This window comes from Marmota flaviventris, chromosome 6, assembly GCF_047511675.1.
Source record: "Marmota flaviventris isolate mMarFla1 chromosome 6, mMarFla1.hap1, whole genome shotgun sequence".
In the NCBI taxonomy this organism is placed as follows: Eukaryota; Metazoa; Chordata; class Mammalia; order Rodentia; family Sciuridae; genus Marmota; species Marmota flaviventris.
In genome coordinates this window covers 128,436,556-128,456,692 of record NC_092503.1, presented here as the reverse complement: position 1 = coordinate 128,456,692, position 20,137 = coordinate 128,436,556, and the positions used below count along the sequence as shown (strand labels likewise).

Here is a 20,137-nt window from a genome sequence, read left to right as displayed (position 1 = left end):
TGAGACTTAGCATAGTTAGAAAAATCAGTGTCTAGGTTAGAAGAATCCCTTAACTCATTGGCTGAAGTAGCCTTACAAAACAGATGTGGTTTAGATCTCCTATTTCTGAAACAACGAGGACTCTACATGGCCCTTGGAGAAAACTGCTGTTTCTATACAAATCATTCAGGGGTCATTAAAGACAGTCTTGTCCAGGTGAGGAAAGGATTACAGGAAAGAGAAGAATTAGGTACTAAACAGGAAAGTTGGTATAAAAGTTGGTTTCCTTGGTTGCCATGGCTAACCACTCTTATTAGCACCATAGCTGGCCTCCTCCTCATCTTATTGCTGATTCTCCTGGTTGGGCCCTGAATATTAAATTTCATCAGCAGATATGTCCAAGACAGAGTTCAGGCTGTTTGCCTTATGCTTTTGCATAGCCAACATGAACAGATAATGGATACAGAAGACAACCAAGAATCTAACAATTGACAATAAGTTTTTATTGTTCTACATAAAATCAGTGGGGAATGTGATGAGACAGAAGTCTTGGCTATAGTGACTCCATTTTGTGAAACAGCCATACAAAATAGAAAGGTCATGACTGGGGCAAGTTGTTTTCCCTTTTGTTGTGGAAACCCTCAAGAACATAGAACTATCTAAGCACAAGCTCCTGTTTCTGTAACTGGGGTAACTAGGCTTATTTTGATTGGCTAAGCTTCACGCCACCTGACTGCAATCTCCCACTTCTGTAACTTGGCTTGCTTGCATTGGCTAAACCCCCAATTGTCCCTTTTATGGTTTTTTGGCTTAAATATGAGGCCAGACTGAAGGGATGTGTGTCACTCTGACCATTTTGCTTTTAGAGAGTATAGTGTCCACCGCTGGCCAGCAATAAAAGCTTTATTGGCATAAAACTGTGTGGTCTGAGAGTTATTTGAGGGTCTTGGTGTAACATTCATCTCAGTATAACATTTATAATTAGAAAAAAAGGGGGGGTTTGCTAGAAAAATATACTTGAAAAATCTTTTCATCAGAAAGTGAGAAAGCAAGAAAGCTTGGAAGACTGCTATAGCCATGTAATAAGAGCTCAGAAGATAAACTCTACAGACTTGTACTGATGGGTATGAAGTAGTCTTACTTCATATGAACATGTGCACATGGAATGCCAGTACCTATCACCCCCTCTGCGAAGGCAATGGAGTCAGGGTCACTCTGTGTGAATTGGGCTTACAACTAAAAGACTACCCAAACATAGAAATACCTTTTTTGGGATCCAGAACATTGGAGGGAAAGGTGAACAAGGGAGGCAAGAGAATGAGTGCACCCCAACCCCTGCTTTTATTTAGGGGAAAGATATTCAATAGAAAATTCCACCCAAACAAGGCAAGGAATTGTGTTACAGCAAACATGGGGGCATAGCCCAGTTCTATTGGGTGAAGTCCCCTCCCAGAGCTGCACTTCCTTGTGGAGCGAAGGTGAGGCCCACCTGCCTTGCACTGCTTTGGATACCAGTTCCACACCCCCATTACTCAAGGCTAAGGGGGCTGCTCAGCTCCTGTTCAGGGCACCCCCTACAAGTACTATCAGCCTGCTTTCTTCACTTGTCTCCAGAAAGTTGAGCATCAGGACTTTAGGCAAGACTAGAACAAATTTTCTGTGAGAAATCTAACCAGGGGAATGTAAAGATACATAAGGAGTTTCTCAGCAGGTGACCCACCCACATAACCTACAGTGAAGATCCACGTCATGCCATATGAGCTTCCCATCAAATCTAACTGGAATTTGACAAAATCCCCTAGATATAGCTACTAATTTATAGGACATATAGCTGTATAAGAACATGTTATATGCCACCAAAGGAGTGTAATAATTAAACTCCAAACTGTAGGAAATGCTTTAGCACAAATAATTTAAGTCATTACATAAACTGCAAGGGAAAAAAGGAAGAGTTTATGGGAAAATTTATGTATTAAAAGACTCAAGACACACACTGACTAAATACATGCATAGACCTTACTTGAATATTGATTTTCAAAAAAGTAAAAAAAATGGAGACATTAGAGAATATTTGAACACTGAATGATGATACTGACAAAATAGGTTATTTTAAGTATGATAACTATATCATTTTTTTTGTTTTGTTTTTGTGCTGGGAATTGAACCCAGGGCCTTGAACATGCTACACAAGCATTCTATCATCGAACTACACACTCTGCATTTTTAATGTTCATTTTTTATTTTTATTTTTGCAGAATTGGATTGAACCCAATGATGCTCTGCCAGAGATACATCCCCAGCCTCCACTTTAAACTTTTTTTTTTTTGCGATAAAGTTCTCACTAAATTGCCCAGATTAGCCTCAAACTTGTGGTCTTCCTGTCTAAGTCTCCCTGGTTGTTGGAATTAGAGGTGTGATGTTAGTTTTTTTTTTTTTTTTTTTTTTTAAGAAAACTCCTTATAACTCATAAATATTTTGATAAAATGCAATTTATGGTATCTGTTTCACAATAATCTTGAACAGGGGTCAGGGGAAGAGATATAAACAAAGATTAACCCTGAGTTAATAAATATTGAAGCTGTGTACATGGAGTTAATTTTTCTATTTTCTCTATTTTTGCATGGGTTGGACATTTTGTAAAATAAACTTATTCCTTAAATAAGGGAGATTATAAAACTGATGGGAAGCTCTGATGACATGATTTGGACTTGGTGATCTTCACTGTAGGTTATATGGCTGGGTCACCTGCTGAGAAACTCCTTATGTATTTTTAGGAGATACATTCCCTTGGTTAGATTTCTCACAGAAAATTTATTCTAATCTTGCCCAAAGCCTGACCCTCAACTTTCTGGGGGACAAGGAGTGGAAAGCTGGCTGGTGATGTGGGCATTTATTGAATGCACATGTTCATCCAATGCTCCTTTTTCAAAACTTAATTCCTGCCCTCAGTTGCACAGCCCACATCTTTTGTTTTGCCTTTTTCAGAAAATAAGGTTCCAGTATTCTGTGTATAACACTTATAATTAGAAAAAAAAGGGGGGGTTTCCTAGAAAAAATATACTTGAAAAAAAAAACAAAGGGTGAGGACCTAGGACTCAGCTTGCTTCCTAAATAGTTCACAATTAATTCTCATTTTAGTCCCTTCATTCTTACTTTCAGGGTTACCTGGTGTCACCCATTCTTGAACCTTTTAAGGATTTTTAAAAAAATCAACCTTTTTTAAAAAACATTAATATGTGGTGCTGAGGATCGAACCTAGGGCCTCATCCGTGCTAGGAAAGTGCTATATCACTGAGCCACAACCCTAGCCCCAACTTTTTAAGGATTCTATGATGCAAAATAGACTCGTTCTTGTCTCTTGCAATAAAATTTTTGGCTTTGTGGATTTGATTAACATTACTACTTATCCACTTTTCAGTTTCCCCAATTTTGTACTTACCTCTTCCATCATTATTCCTGTGCATAAAAGTGTTTTTATTTTTTAAAAGAAATTCTTATTTTAAAGTATTTTTAGTTGTAGAGGGACACAATGCCTTTATTTATTTATTTTTTATGTGGTACAGAGGATTGAACCCACTGTCTTACACTTGCTAGGTAAGTGTTCACTGAGCTACAACCCAAGACCCTAAAATAAATCCTTTACTGTAGCATCAGTGCAGTTTTTAGAGGGAGCAAAAGCAGAAATATATATTCAAGTTACAATTGTTACCAAGCTTATCACCCTTTTAAAATTAAGTGTTTATTCTCCACTTCTGTGAAGGTAAAGATCTCATACATTCAATGTTTTTAGTGAAAATTTTCTTTACATTTAGAATGTAATTAGGTTAAAAAATGGAGTTTTACTTGGTGATTTTTGTTTTGGTAACTCTTCAGTATTAGAACTATTAGGGTTTTAAGCAACAGGATTTATTTTTTGTGTGTGTGTGGTCCTATGGACACTCAATCATTGGGCCACATCATTATTTTTAAAAATTTTGAGACAGGGTTTTGCTAAGTTGTTGCTTAGGGCCTTGCTAATTTGCTGAGGCTGGGCTTGAACGTGTAATCCTCCTACCTCAGCCTCCCAAGCCGCTGGGATTACAGGCATATGCTGCTCCCAGCTAACACTAATGGGTTTTATTATCTATTATTTATTACCTGACTCATAAATTCCTTAAAAAGTATGCCTACCAAACTTAATACTTTATGGCAATCTATTCTAGTTCTCTTTTAAATGTACAGAAATGTCTTTTTGTAGTGTCTACCCATGGATTGTAGTTCTATGTCCTTGGATAATTGCAGAACACAATTAACCCATTGCTTATAAAGTAGTCCTTCAAAAACCTCAAAACAAATCAAAAACTTCTTTTTCCACCCAGTAAAATACCTGAAATTTTCTCAAATGCTTTCTCACTAGATTCATTTTAAATGTTCTAGAAACATCAAAATATTCCTGGATGTCAAATTAGTAATTTGAAGTTTCTTACACTAAGACTGAGATTTAATCAGGGGTTTTTAAAGTTAGTATCAGGATCATAGTAATATTTTGGGGTGACAATGGTCATGTTGAAAATGGATTGAAGAAGATAGAGTTTAGAGGCAATCTGTTTTGGGTTCCATATAGAGGTTTCTTAACTTTCATAACAGAATGTTAATTTGTCACCTCCTCCAGCAAGCTGTGTCTGAAGGTTTTGACTCTCCAACTAGCTAAGCTATCTAAACAAAACAGCAACATTTCAGGATGGTCCAGAACTTAAACTGGAATTTCTAGCTTGATAGATTCTGATAAAACACTAACTAAAAGAAGTGATATTAAGGGATATACTATATGGTTCTCAAGCAGGGCTGAGGATTCTGATTTCAAAGTCCAAATGCACAACAAATGAATATTTTCCAAAAGCATATATATGCATCATAAATGATCAAAACTTTACACTCTAGAAGAGAACATTTCATCATTAAGCATCAAAGCACAACTACCTCCATATGTGCACACATGGGGGAAGAGTGTGGTCTGTGAAATTTGTTGGTCATCAAATAAAAGGTTCTCTTATCAAAAATTATGGAAAACCACTGCCAATTTCCAGACACATTACATTAAGTTCTGTTCTTAAATCATGTTTTATCATCTGAAAGCCAGATATACAGTTTTATGCTTTATAGAAACAATTTTAACTGAATACATCCTAAATGTTTTCATCAACAAACAATATAAGTGGCCATATAAAACTATTGCTAATTTTCTGTAGATACTGAATCTGAGAAATAATGCTTTCATTTATAACTTTTGTATAATAAACCATAGTTCACATGGAATTTGTTACTAGAAAATTTTATCTCTTGAATTCCTTGTCTATTTTACTAGATATGTAACCATTTTCCAAAACATTCTCTGTGAAACAACATAATCCATGAAGATGCTCCCCTAAACAAAGATTCTATGGTTAATTATTTTTGGAAAGCAATGTTTTTATAGGTTCCTAGTGGACAATGTTTTTATAGATTCAGAATGGACATCAACATATTATAGGCCTTCAGAAATTTCTTTTAATTAGTGTGTTTTAATTATACAGAAAAATGGGTTAGGCCCTGAAAAATCTTTAAGGGAACAACAACAAAATGACAAAACACACAACCTTACCTAATCAGAATTTCCTAAATTTATTATTTTTAAGAACACTAACTTATAAAACACTTTCAAGAAATTCTGAGAAATGCTGGGTAACCCATTGTTCATCTCTTTCTTTTAAACTACTGTGCGGAGGATGAAACCCAGGCCTGGAACACACTAACTAAGCACCCTGCCGCTGACAGTGTTCATCTCTTTACCAGTGAGAGAACTTAGGCTAAGTTCTCAATGATGTTAATAAAAACAAACAATTACTTTTTAACTTCTATTTTAATAGCCTTATTATGTCTTGGTATTTCATTCTGTCTGCAACAAAGGACACATAAAGTGATAATATTTAGAAGAGAAAGGGAAGGATATGAACACAGAGAATCTTGAAATATATATAAAAATATATTTGTAAGAGTATTTCATATGCTATGCAAATGAACATAGTAATATTTAAGAAATAAAGTTAGAAAAATTTTGTTGTATTTATAAGACTTCAAACTCTTTCCTAAGTAAATTGCTACTTAACACTGTATTTCTGACTTATCTGTAATTCCTAAATCTACTCATTCTCTCACTTCCATTTTCACTCTGAAGCTTAGGAATCCTGATATACAATACAGAGAAGTACCAGTTTTAAGTTTAATACCTTGGCAAAAAATAATCAATGCTTATCAATTAAAAATGTTTTGTGTTGAACTGAGGTAAAACTTTATGCCAAAAGATTTGGTGTATGCATATGGGAATTGCCTAGGTAAGTCTAAACACTTGGGAGGATAATTTGTGCAGAATTTATTAGTCATATGATCCCGGACAAGTTCATTTCTTTTGGTACTGGGGTTGAACCTAGGGCCTTGCACATGCCAATCAAGTGCCCTACCCCTGAGCTATATCTCTGGCTTTTTTTTACTTTTAGATGAGTCTCACTTAATTGCCCAGACTGTCCTTGAATTTGGGATCCTCCTGCTTCAGCCTCTCAAGTAGCTGGGATTACAGGCGTTGTGCCACCTTGACTGGCTTTAAGCAAGTTTCTTAATCTTTCTATACCTCAAATTCTTCTTTTTATAGGAACATTGTATGGATTAAACAAATTATTTATTGTTATCTAGAAGTGTTTGACAGTGAGAGCCAGGCATGGTGGTGCATGGCTGTAATTCAAGTGGCTCAGGAGGCTGAGGATTGTGAGTTCAAAGGCAGCCTCAGCAACTTAGCAAGAACCTGTCTCTCTCTCTCTATATATATAGAGTTTGGGATGTGGCTCAGTGGTTAAGTGCCCCTGGGTTCAAACCCCTATATCCCCACCCCCCCCAAAAAAAAAAAAGTTTGATAAACCCTTGAAAGTGACTGTGCTCACTGAAAAACAAACAAACAAAAAAATATATAATTGTTTTTAAGAACACTAACTTATAAAACACTTTCAAGAAATTTTGAGAAATGCTGGGTAACCCATTGTTCATCTCTTTCTTTTATAAATTTAGTGAATACGTAAGATAAAGAAAGGATAAAGCCTCTGGGGGGGGTGGGCGTGTCTCACAATTAGCAGTCAGGAAAACCCTATGTAGGAGAACAAGAAGGACCAGTCTAAGAGTTGGTAAGGAAATGGAAAGTTGTAAACAACAGAATCATTATAATCTGGCATGAATGGTCAAAATACTGATTACTGAGAAGGTCTGGGAAATGTTTACTGGAGAGAGGGATTTCCCATTCTCACCAAGCTCATGGCTTCTCCATACTCAAATGTTTTCTTTTCTTATGTTCAGTAAGATTGGAGCTCACCCTGAAAGCTTTGCCACACTCCTCACATTCATAAGGTTTCTCTCCAGTATGAAGTCGCTTATGTCCAGTTAAAGCTGAGTACTGACGGAAAGATGTGCCACACTCATAGCACGTATATGGCTTTTCACCAGTGTGGATTCTTTTGTGTTGCTTCAGTACTGAATTATGATGAAAGGCCTTTCCACAAATCTCACATGTGTAGGGTCTCTCTCCAGTGTGAATTCTTTGATGATTGGTCAAGTTGGACTTCCCACTGAAAGCTTTGCCACATTCCAAACATTTATAAGGTTTCTCTCCAGTGTGGATTCTTTGATGGATGGTAAGGCAGTGCCTATCCTGGAAAGTTTTCCCACAATCTCCACATGGATAGGGCTTCTTCCCTGTGTGTTCTAGTTCATGAGCCCTGCGCTTACAGTTATGACGGAAGGCTTTTCCACACTTCTCACACTTGTAAGGTTTTTCCTCATTGTGGATTCTTCTATGCTTCTTGAAATCTGCCTTGATACTAAAGGCTTTTCCACACTGAGGGCACCCAAAATGTTTCTCCTGAGTGTGGACTCTTCTGTGTTTGCTTAGGTCTGAGCTTTGACTGAAGGCCCTCCCACACTTGTTGCACTCATAAGGTCGCTCCCCAGTGTGGACTCTTTTGTGTTTGGTGAGATCTGAACTCCCTCTGAAAGCCTTCCCACACTCCTCACATTCATATGGTTTATCCCCAGTATGGATTCTGCCATGGGCAATAAGGGAATGCTTAAACTGGAAGTCCTTTCCACAGTCATTACATTTGTAAGGCTTCTCCCCAGTGTGGACTATCTGATGCACACTGAGACGTGTCCTGGTCTTGAAGGCCTTCCCACAGTCCTGGCACTCATAAGGCTTCTCTTCACTGTGGATTTTTTTATGTCTGCAAAGAGCTGATCTGCTGTTGAAGGCTTTCCCACAGTGTGTACAGTTAAAAGGTTTCTCTCCTGTGTGGATTATGTAGTGTACAGAAAATTGATTTCTGGTCTTGAAAGCTTTCCCACACTCTTTACAGACATGGGATTTCTCACCAGAATGAATTTGATCAAGGAGAATTAGGTCTGAATGCCAGCTGAATTTTTTGTCACATTTCGTATATTCATGAAGTTTTTGCTTTGTAAACACTCTATTATATGAAATATGTTTTGAGTTTGAATTAAAGATTTTTTTAAGTACCTTCTGGTTCTTTCCCTTTTTGAAGGTCACTTCCGTAGAGCCTTCTCTCACTTCTCTCAGTTCTCCCCTTACAAATGTTTCCCATTGATTTTCTAGTTTGACATCCTGCATACAAACTTCTCTAACTTCAGGATCCTGGGAAACAATATTTAGAAGACTGTTACATTTCACCCAGAAGACTTCTCTGTTTTCAAATACTTCTTGTTCTGAAGGTGCCTTCTCACTCCCAGGCCAAATCCTGCCTGTTGGTACTTAAAAGAGAAAATAAGACTGTCAGAGGAGAGAAAATAAGAAAATAAGATAGGAGAGGTGAAGCAATGTGAATCTGTTTGAAGAGTAAATGACATAAAAAAATAAAAACAAATTAAAAAATTTTCATAAACACAAAAAAAGAGCAAATAACTTTCATGCTAGAAAAGTTACTAACATTGTGTCAAAGGTCAGGACATTATATGACCATTTTGTCACATTAAAGGGAAGAGACTGAAAGCTTCTCTATCATTCACCTGGGTAGGCTGAAACATTGAGAAGTATGAAGACATTTTAAACTTGGCAAACTTTATATAAAATCTTTACAAAAATACTCCTCTTCTACAGTCTCCTAGTTTAGTGAGCAGCAACTTCATACACCTAGCCACAACTTCATACACAAGCTAGAAAACTGAAAATCATCTTTATTTCCTTCTCCCTCCCCTCATATTTACTCAGCTAACATTTTACAAATTCTAATTATGAGGTGATCTGCTAAAGGGGTGCTGAAATCCTGATGCAGTCCCCTTTAAAAGAAGTATCTGCTTTGATCCTAAGAGTGGGTTCTGGATGGCCATATTTCTCCTGTGTGACTGTCCATTTGGGTGGGAAGGATTAGAGCTGGGTAACACTTTGATCCAAACCAGGCTAGATTCTCTCATCTTAGCCTTTGGAATAGTGATCTGAGTGCAGGCAAGATCAGGCTCTGAGAGAAGTGGTGGCAGGAAAGTATATGACACAGGGGAGGGAATGTTCTGCCATTTGCTCTGAGGGGCAAAAAAGATCAATTTGGCAGAAAAGAATGAAGAGAAACAGTTGGAGAGATAGGCCTGATTTAAGTGCCACGGCATACCCTGAATAAAGAGTTTATGTTCTTTTGCTTAGAGTAAATTTTTATTCTTGGCAACCAAACAATCCAAAATCAATCTCCCTTCTCCATTTCCACCTGTGCATTCTCACTAGCTATCTGTAATACCCCTCAAATGTCCTTTAGTCTGGTTCCCATTTAACATATACTCCACACTCCTTCCAAACCATTCTTTCTAATAATGTCACTCAACTTACAATACTTCAAATGGTACTCCAGAGTCACCCAGAAAGAAAGGAAGTAAAGCATACAGTCAAGAGCCCTAGCTGGGCTCAGATTCTAGTTCTGGTACCTAATAAATGTGTGAACTTGGAAGGATAACTTCAATTCTCTTGAGTCAATAGCTTTATCTATAAAATGGGATCATCTGTCCATAATTACATGAGTTAATGTATATAAAACACTTGCCATACTGATGTACTTAACCAATGTTAGTTACAAAGTTCAAGGCATGTAGCTTATCAAACACTCATAGAATATCCTTCAAACCATGATCTTGCTTTTTTCTACTGCTCCTGAACTTTCTCTACAAATTACCCTAAGTTCTTTGCTCTGGTCATACTCTACTAGTCCAAGTTTATTTGTTTTATTCCACAATACTTTCTCACATGTTATTCCCTCTGCCTCAACTGCCTCTCTCCTCCTTCAACTTATCGCTCTCTGAGCCCTGCAATAACTCATATACAAAGAGGAAAGCAATTTTCTGAGCTTTTTAAAAGGGCTTAACTGCAAAAGGTTATTAGATAGATTGGAGGGGACCAATTAGATAATGAAAGACTACTACCCATGTTTGTTGCTGTTGTTTTCTTTTTCTTGAGTTGTAAATGGATTTCATTTCTGGGGCCTTCAGGATGGATGAACTATCACTAAGAACATTCTATAATCATTTTGTACATGGAAGACGATACGGAACTAAAAGCTTCATCATCACTCACCTGGGAAGGAGCAGCTCAGGAACCTCCCGTACTGTAGATCCTGAACACATGGCTCTGCTTCTTGCTCCAGATGGGAGATCAAAGGAGGTTTAGGAAATGAAAATCCTGGTTGCAGAGAAGGAATGAGACTGTATAGAACAACAAGGAGCTGTTCTTACACTTGGCCCTGATCCCTCTGTTTGTGTAAGGAGACAGGAAAGAAATACCTACTTAGGTAGAGAAAAGGGTTTCTTTAGCATTCTGGAAACAGGTACAAGGATTTGTTTGGAAACTGTCTTAGAAAAGCCTTAGAAGGCTACTATTTTAGGCCCCTAGAAGGCAGTTCACAACTAGGAGCTGAACACATGCCATTTAATGGAAAAACTAGGGAGCTGAAGAAGCAAGAACCTGAGGAAAAGAGAAGCTAGGTATCTCCCTTTCACCCAGACAGAGTACCATTCCAAAGAATTAGAAAACAATAACAAAAATGCCTAAAAGGTTACCTGTTGTACAACAAAGGTAAACCAAAACTTTTATTTTTAGGCAAGATCCTGATGGTTAAGAAAGAGGGCTCTAACTTTCAATATGCGAGCCTATACACAACAAAATGAGCATTATTTTATTTTTTTAAGGATGGAGAAAGCACTACGCCAAGTGCAGAAAAGGTTCTTACCAAGGGATACCATGTTTCCATAATTTTCCAACATCACATCTTTGTAGAGATGCCTTTGAAAATAGGTCAGACTCTGCCACTCCTTACTAGAGAAGTTCACAGCTATATCCTCAAATGTTAGCGATGCCTGAAACAATAAGTTCCTGTTGTCCAGGAGAAAACCCCACAGTTTCCTCAGGAAACAGAGACAGAAGAAAGGAATTTATAGGGAGAAGGTTTATAGAAGTGAAAGACTGTTACTGTTTGGTCGATATTTAGAAATGAAGTGAAAGGGAACACAGGCTTTTAATACTGAAAAATAACAAAAGAGGAAACAATCTACAAGTGGTTTGTTCTCCAACAAAATGTTCCTTATGAGAGGGAGCATCTTGGTTTGAGATTTGTGTAACCATATAATGTAGTGAAAATAAGGCCAGGGGCTGGAGATGTGGCTCAAGCGGTAGCACGCTCGCCTGGCATGCGTGTGGCCCAGGTTCGATCCTCAGCACCACATACAAACAAAGATGTTGTGTCCGCCAAAAACCAAAAAAATAAATATTAAAAAATTCTCTCTTTCTCTCTCTCTTTAAAAAAAAAAAAAAGAAAAGAAGGCCATATTTAGGAGGTATTGAAATAGTTTCAGGAAGGATGAAAGGTGCCTCAGCTCACTTGGGCCCAGCTCATCAGTGTGGCATCTGTTTCTAGTAGGTTTTCTTGACTTCCATCTTTAGTGAAGACAGGATATTGAGAAGCTGGTAGAACTGAGGGAAGAGAAATATGCAAGAGTCAGTTTAGCATAACAAAACCTGCTTCAATCTCTTCTTCACCAAATGCAGAAGCACAGCAGCTCTAACCTAGGGGTCAAGCCTACTGTCATATGATATTCTCTTCTCCACTATTTCTCTAGGCTTAGCTTTCAGTGTTGAGCTATCAGCACTGGCATGGCAGCCAAGCCAGCTTTAAGTACATTCTCTCCCTCTCTCACTTACTACATAATTTTTTTCTGGTTTGTCTTTGAATAATCTTACCCCTCCTCAAATAGATCAGGTAAAAAGGCTTAAATTACTGATTCTCAGCTTGTACAATAACATTTCTTTCTGTATCTGAATACTGAGGTCATTTCCTCCAAAAGATTTGTGGGGAGAGAAGGGACATATGGGGGAACAGGAGATGTTGAACAGTAATATCCAGTAACAGGTCAAGTTTGTTTCTATAGGTAACTAAATGGCTGGTCTAACTTGTTAGTTTATTAGAATAAAAAATTTCCTTGTTTTACCAGAGAGAAATAACTTTTTTGCTGATACTGAACCCTTTTCTTACTAATTTCCTACTACTAAGCCATCTTCCCCACATGAATGTGGTATTGCATGCTTGGCATTTTTTTTTTTTTCAGTATTTTTTAGTTGTCGACAGACATTTATTTATTTGTTTATATGTGGTACTGAGAATTGAATCCAGTGCCTCACACATGCTAGGCAAGTACTCTGCCACTGAGCCACAACCCCAGCCCCACATTTGGCATTTTAAAAGGTAAAAGATTATATAAACCTAAGAGAAATGAGAGTATTTTTAAGATGAAAAAGGAAAGCTTATCAAAATGTCCAATAGTCTAGGTATAATCTATATGAATTGGGCAAGAAGTACAGCTTCATATTATTAATTAATGGGGTCTTGCTTTATTTCTTGAAGGTCATTTCAACCTTTCATAGCTTCAATGTTTAAGGTGACTTACGTTTCTTAACAGTTTATCCCTAAATTAAAGTCTGAATGAATTCTTTTTGCTATTAACAAACCAGCAATGTTGAAGCCATCTGTTGGTAAGAATCTAGGATCACCTTTGGTCTTAGGCATCCAAAATTATTATTCAAATTTGACCAGAACTCTATTTTAGAACTAGATTTCTTCCCACAGAAATTTCCTAAGAACACCCACTTTGGTCTAGGTTACTCTTGAGCTTTTGACCAAGACTGAGGCTATGTCTTAATTATGGTGGTTCCAGTCACTTTTTCCACTGTCTCTCTATAAAATTGCCAAGTTATTCTGTCTCAGTCCCAAGCTCACCTAGATAGTACAGAGCTCATAGCAAATATATATTTTGCCTATAATGCTATATAAAAGTTCTTTTCCTTATAACATCAACAAACTTAAAGCTCTCAATTGGCTTTTTTTATCAACATTTTATTATGAATGTTTCCAAATATCCAGAAAAGTTGAAAAATGTAAATATCCATATACCAACCATTTATATTCTATGATTAACATTTTGCAGTATTTGCTTTTTTATCACATATCTATTCCTCTATCTGTACTTTAATCTATGTTTTGATATATTTCAAAGGAAGTTGCAAACATCAGTAACTTCAGCTCTAACTGCTCTAGCATATATATTACTAACTGGAGTCAATATTTGTTTAATTTTTTTTAAAGATAGAATTTACATGTAATGAAATATACAAGCCTTAAGTGTACCACTGGATGAATTTTGACAAAAGCATACCCCTATATAACTCAAATTCTCCTCCACATACTTATTGGGCTAGTTTTCTCAACTCATAGTGATGCTTAAGCTTTATTTTTTAGCTTTAGAATTTGAAAGGTCAGTTTCTCCTCTCTAGTTAAAGGAGGACTGGAAGACTCAGGTCATGAGTATATTTTATTTATTTTTAAAATATATTCTTTTAATTATTGATGGACACAGTACCTTCATTTTATTTATTTATTTTTATGTGGTGCTGAGTATTGAACCCAGTGCCTCACACATGTGAGGCAAGCACTCCACCACTGAGCTACACCCTAGCCCATGAGTATATTTTATTTTAAAAAATGAAACAAAATGGGCGGGGGTTGTATCTCAGTGGTAGAGTGCTTGCCTAGCTTGTGTGAGGCACTGAGTTGAATCCTCAGCACCACATAAAAATAAATAAATAAAATAAAGATATTGTGTCCATCTACAACTAAATAAAAATTTAAAAAATGAGCACCTAAGTTTGGTAATATCTATTATTTTCTACTTCTAAATTTATAATATATTCTATTATTAATTTTCATTTGATTTCTTATAAACAGAGTACTTATCTTATACATATACATAGTTTCTTCTTACATATAAAAATATATTTTCCTTTTTCTTTTTACAGGTAATATATACTAAAAAGCTTACTTTTGGGTGTGCCTAGTACTCTATTCAAAAGTTCATGGCTTTCTGGGCCCAATTTTGACTCTAGAATACCATGTCCCAGCAACTATCTCCAAGCACTCCTTTAATACAGATCTTCACATATCATCAAAGCAGAACTTTGATTTTTTGGTACTGGGGATTGAACCCAGGGGCAATCGACCACTGAGTCACATTCCTAGCCCTTTTTTGGTATTTTATTAGAGACAGGGTCTCACTGGATTGCTTAGTGCCTTGCTTTTTGCTGAGGCTGGCTTTGAACATTCAATCCTCCTGCCTCAGCTTCCTGAGAATGCTGGGATTAGAGAATGTACCACATGCCCAACATCAGAGCACACTTCTAATGCTCAGACTCCCATTAGTCCATTTTCCTTCACTTGCCTCAAAGGTTCATGGGAAACCATTTACTCTTTCTTTTGCCACTGCTCTTTTATTTCTCAAGTATTTATACTATAATTAAAATTTTCAGGGTTCTTAAAATATATATAAAGAAATAAAATTTAATATATTTTCAAATTGTATATGTTGGCAAAACTGTGTTTGGCTAGAAGTTACTAAATTATACTACAAAGTTTTTTTTCCACTTTTTTTAATTGTATATTATAGTTGTATATAATAATGGAATTTGTTCTGCTATATTCATACATGCACACAAAATATCAATATAATTTGCCAATATTACTTCCCAAGCATATCCCCCTTTACAAGTTTTATATGTGTAAATATTTATGTACAAACATGTATACCATTTATCATATATATTGCTATACAGTAAATGAGTGTATGCATTAGATTTCTTTGATAAATTTCTTTATATAAAATTTTCACAAAAAATTTGTATCTTTTTTTAATGGTGCCAGGGATGGAACCCAGGGCCTTGTGCTTGCTAGGCAAACACTCTTAACACGGAGCTACATTCCCAGCCATTTTTATAAATCTTTGTTTTTTGCCTCCCCAGCCCCTGTCCAAATGTGATTTAAGATTAGGGCAGAAACTGAATAACTAAATTATTCTAAATACTGATCCAAACCCAGTACAGAAACATGAGAAAGCATTCTATAAATGCTCAATAATGAATAGATTTTTGGATCTGGGAGGACCCATTCTATGTCCCTACTCTATTCTCAGCTGCATGACTCCTGTCACAATAGCTGTGCACCTCACCTTTTTTCTGAAGGAGCTGGGTATTGCTGGGAATGCAAAGTAGCTGGCATGGTGATCCTGGACTCTCATCTGAGAGCACAACCTATTGCAGAATGAAAAATGAATTCAGAGAGGTTATAAGAAAAATACATGGGAAGATGCATCCAATCATTAAGGATTTATCTGTAGAAAACACCTCCCAGAAATACCAAAAGAGGGAAGAAAATCAAGGACTCAGTTCTCAATATACATTATGAAAAACAAAAATGGCACCCAGTTATTCTCTAAAACTGAAAAACTAATAATCAGCAAGTAAAGCAGGAAAAACAATGTCAAGAAGGAGAGACCTTCACAAGGTCAGTCTAGGCCCAACACACTCTCACTGCTTTCCTTCTTTCTTGGACTCACTTCTCTTTTCTCCTCCTTGTGATGTATATTGTAGCCTCCCCTCTACTTACCTGCTGCATCTTTTTACTCAGCTTTCTTTTATAGTCTTCTACCACTGTCCTTATTTTCTTCTTGATGGTCAGATCTAGTTTTCAAACAAATAGTAATGAAATGGCTTCTGTATTTGCCAGTCTCCTTTTGGGGACACAAATCTTGGTGGTACCAGCAAAAGGAAACTCCTTGACTTACAGTGCAGCTGCTATCTGACTTGATGTTTTAAACATTGCTCTGGATTTCAGGTTCATCATCAACAAAAGTCAGGTGTGAACTCACATCTTGCTTTTCTACATATTCGGTGAAGGAGAGCAAAAAGAGAGGAGAGTGACCACGAGAAGGGGAATAAAACAGAATCACTGAGGACTTGGTGCATCTGTGGAGATGAGGGAGCACAGAAAGACAAATTGAAAGTGTTAATATTCCTACAATACAATCTCCATTGCTAACACCTTGGCCTGAGCAACCATTATTATCATTCCTTCTTTCAATTATTTCAATAGCTTCCTAACCACTCTCCTTGCTTCTATCCTTGCCTTCCTTTTCTCTTCTTAATACAGCTGTCTGAACATTCCAGTTACAACTTAAGTTGGTCATTTCATCTCTGCTCAAGACTCTCCAATTTTACTGAAATGAAAGCTGAAGTCTTTTGGCACAGGGCATTAACTCTTCTGCTCCCCCAAGATAAAAGCTTCAAGTCTTTTAGCAGTCTATAGGATGTGACCATTATCTCTGACATCCTCTTCTACTATTCTCCCCTTCATTGAATCCCATTCAGCCACAATGACCTTTATTTATTTTTTATTCCCCCCCCCCATTCCAGGCACATTTCCATCTTAGGCCTTTCTACTAGCTGGTCTGTTCACTTCAAGCTATTGCCAAATGTTGCTTATATGTCATCTTCCCAGGGAGGTCTACTTTACCTTATTTAAAATTGCAACCTACTTTCTCCTTCTAGTCCTGAAATACTTTACCTTGCTTTATGTTAATTCTTCTCTAGGCACTTTATCACTTTCCAGTATGGTGCATTAGTTCTTTATATATCACAACCATCATTTATTGTAGTACTACTCGCGCTAAAATGCAGGCTCCTAGACTCGATGAGGATAGGGAGTTTTATCTGACTTGTTCACTTTTGTAATCCTAAAACAGTATCTGCATTTGTAAATGCTGGATTAAAAATTGGCTGAATGAATGAATATATGAATGGATGCTAGAGATATGAATATAAACAAGAGGTCAGGATACCTTGGGAGCTAGAGTAAGAGGAAGTGAGAAAGAAATCGGCGAGAAATGCCAAGACTAAAGGAGGAAACCTGCAATGCACCCTCTTCCCGCATCTGACAGCAAAGCACCGCCCGCTCAGGGCCCGCGACCTCAGGTGACCCCGGAGCGGGCTGGCGTATTTAAGAAAGGCTGGTAGCGGCTCCCGCTCTTTCCCACTAGCCCATTAGCCAGTTAGGGCACCTGCGGTGGCAGCTCGAGAGCTCCTGGACTGAAGACTCCGTCCCACGCTGCACTAAGGCCCAGACCTTACCGCGGATACTCTCCGCACCAAATGAGAAACACAAACACAACACTAGCTCCACTTCCTACTCGGCCTGGATCATCACTTCCGGCGATTTTCTAGGAAACGCCTAGACTCTCTGGTTGAGCGGTTTCCTAGAAATTCTCAGTCCTCGCGGTTCCTATTTCGAGGATCTTACTCAAGTTTGTGGAGGGTGGAGGATCAGGGTAACATTGACTCACCGTCAGGGAGGGAAATCAAGATGGGAATGGACAGAAATTTTGTGGCAAATATATGAAAAAAGTCAACTTAGGACACAAATAATTGTCTTTTCCCCAAACAACAGTTTTTCTAAGACGATTTCAAGCTCACACAAATGTGGAGAAAAAAGTATAAGGAACCCACATAAACTCATCACTCAGAGCTAGATAAGATTTTGCTGCACTGTTTCATGTATGGTTTCCATTTTCCTGTTGAAATATTTAAAGCAAAACCCAGACATGTTATTTCAACTTCATCTCTTAAACGACGTGGACATTTTCTTATGGAATTACAAGACCATTATTCCATGTAGGAAAATAATCCCTGGTTATCACCTAATATGGGCTCCATATTGAATTTCTCTAAATATATTTTCTTTTTTGACTCAGGATCTAAAATCTACACGTTTAATATGGTTGGTTATATCTCTGAATTCTTTTGCCTATAATTATTATTATTTTTTTCCAATGCTGGGAATCAAACCTGGGGCCTCACACATTCTTAGTTCTCTTTTTAAATCTAGATTTAAAGTAGTTCCTTCCTTCCATCCTTTTCCCCCAATATAAGGAACTCACTGAACAAACTGGGTCAGTTATCCTAAATGTTTCATTACTGGCTTTATTAATTTGTGTTCTCATTCAATTAATTTCTCTAGCCATGTATTTCCTGTAAGGTAGATGTTAGCTCTAAAGGTTTAATTAAAGTTAGATTTAACTTTTTTGGTAAGGATTCTTCTCAGGTAGTGCTATGTACTTTTTGCCACATTTACTTCACTCTTTGTCATGCTAAATTGATCAACCTTTCATATTATGGTTTCATCCATTGATAATCTTTGCCAGAATCAACCATTTCATTAGGGATTTTAAAACTGTGATTTGGGGCTGGGGTAGTAGCTCAGTGGTAGAGCGCTTGCCTTGCATGCATGAAGCACTGAGTAGCACCACATAAAAATAAATAAATAAAATAGAGATTGTGTTCATCTTCAACTAAAAAATAAAAATTAAAAAATTGTGATTTTTCTATTCTAACATTCACACCCCCCCCCCCCCCACACACACTTACTAGCCTGAATTCCTCTGTAAAGAAGGGCTTACTTTAGGGGCTGGGGTTGTGGCTCAGCGGTAGAGCACTCACCTAGCATGTGTGAGGTCTTGGGTTTGATCCTCAGCACAACATAGAAATAAAGAGATAAAATAAAGATATTGTGTCCAACAACAACTAAAAGATAAATATATTTAAAAAAAAGAAGGACTTACTTTAAACCAGTTTAATAATCTAGTGAGATAAATTTATTTACACTATTTGTTCTTGGTTAACCCCAATTGTTGTTAAGATTTCTAAAATAATTAATACTGAAATTTTGCCAGGAGTCCATGTCAAGCTTTTCAGCCTGTTAATTATACTGTTCACTTTTTTTTTTTTACTTTTTGAAAATTTGGATATTTGATAGTCTTGGGAATCTGTTCCACTCCTCAGAAATGGCCTTCAGAGGGTCCTGTAGCCAATCTGATTTTAGGACTTTTCAGGCTAGGCATGAAGACCTGAACTCATTTAAGGCAAGTATCTTCCTCGTATTATTATTTGTCCTACATTCCCAATTTGAAAGTTATGATTATTGGTGGAGAAATAAAAGCTTATGTGGTATTAAGTAATTTTATAGGTCCCATGGCCATTATTAAAATTACCAAGTACACTTTCAGGGGCTTTTATAAATACAGCAAATATGTCAGGCACACCAAGGAATACTCAACACCTAGATTAAGACATAAAATATTACAATTAAATTAAATTAAATATTACAATTACAATTAAATTCTTTCGGTATCCCTTCCCAATTCCTACCTCCTTCTTTCCCAGATTTACTGTTATCCTGATTTTGATGTTATTATTCCCATCCATGTTTGTATTTTTTTAGTACATACATGGGTAGCCACAAATATCATAGTGTGTAATTTTTGTATTTTACAAATTCTGTACAATTAGTTTCCCTCCATACATATTTTTTAATCTTGAAAGATTTGATTTGATTTGGGTTCAATATTTTTGGGGAAAATTGGGTATATTGTGTACTTTGTAATCAACTTTGTGGTTTCAAGATTTATCTTTTTTTTATATATATATACATGTTTTAGTTGTAGGTGGACACAATACCTTTATTTTATTTTTATGTGGTGCTGAGGATTGAACCTAGGGCCTCATGTGTGCCAGGCAAGTGCTCTATCACTGAGCCACAGCCTCAGACCCTCAAGATTTATCTTTAATGAAAAAAGTAGTTCTAACTCATTTTTAACTGCCATAATCTTTTCCATTTTTTTCTTAATACTCTTATTATTTAAACTCAACTAAGAACTTTAGCAAGTATTTGCTTTTTTTTTGTCT

The 20,137-nt window shown here is 36.8% G+C and overlaps 1 protein-coding gene across 1 annotated transcript; it reads right to left on the bottom strand.

The window, feature by feature from the left end:
• Nucleotides 1-4,916: 4,916 nt before the first annotated feature.
• Znf311 (zinc finger protein 311) lies at nt 4,917-17,535 on the bottom strand. The gene is given in 8 exon segments (XM_027922168.3): nt 4,917-7,308; nt 7,310-8,799; nt 10,601-10,705; nt 11,253-11,379; nt 11,901-11,992; nt 15,571-15,652; nt 16,008-16,081; nt 16,186-17,535. Coding segments are annotated over 7 exon segments (2,013 nt in total). The 5' UTR covers nt 16,017-16,081; nt 16,186-17,535; the 3' UTR covers nt 4,917-7,200.
• Nucleotides 17,536-20,137: the final 2,602 nt, after the last annotated feature.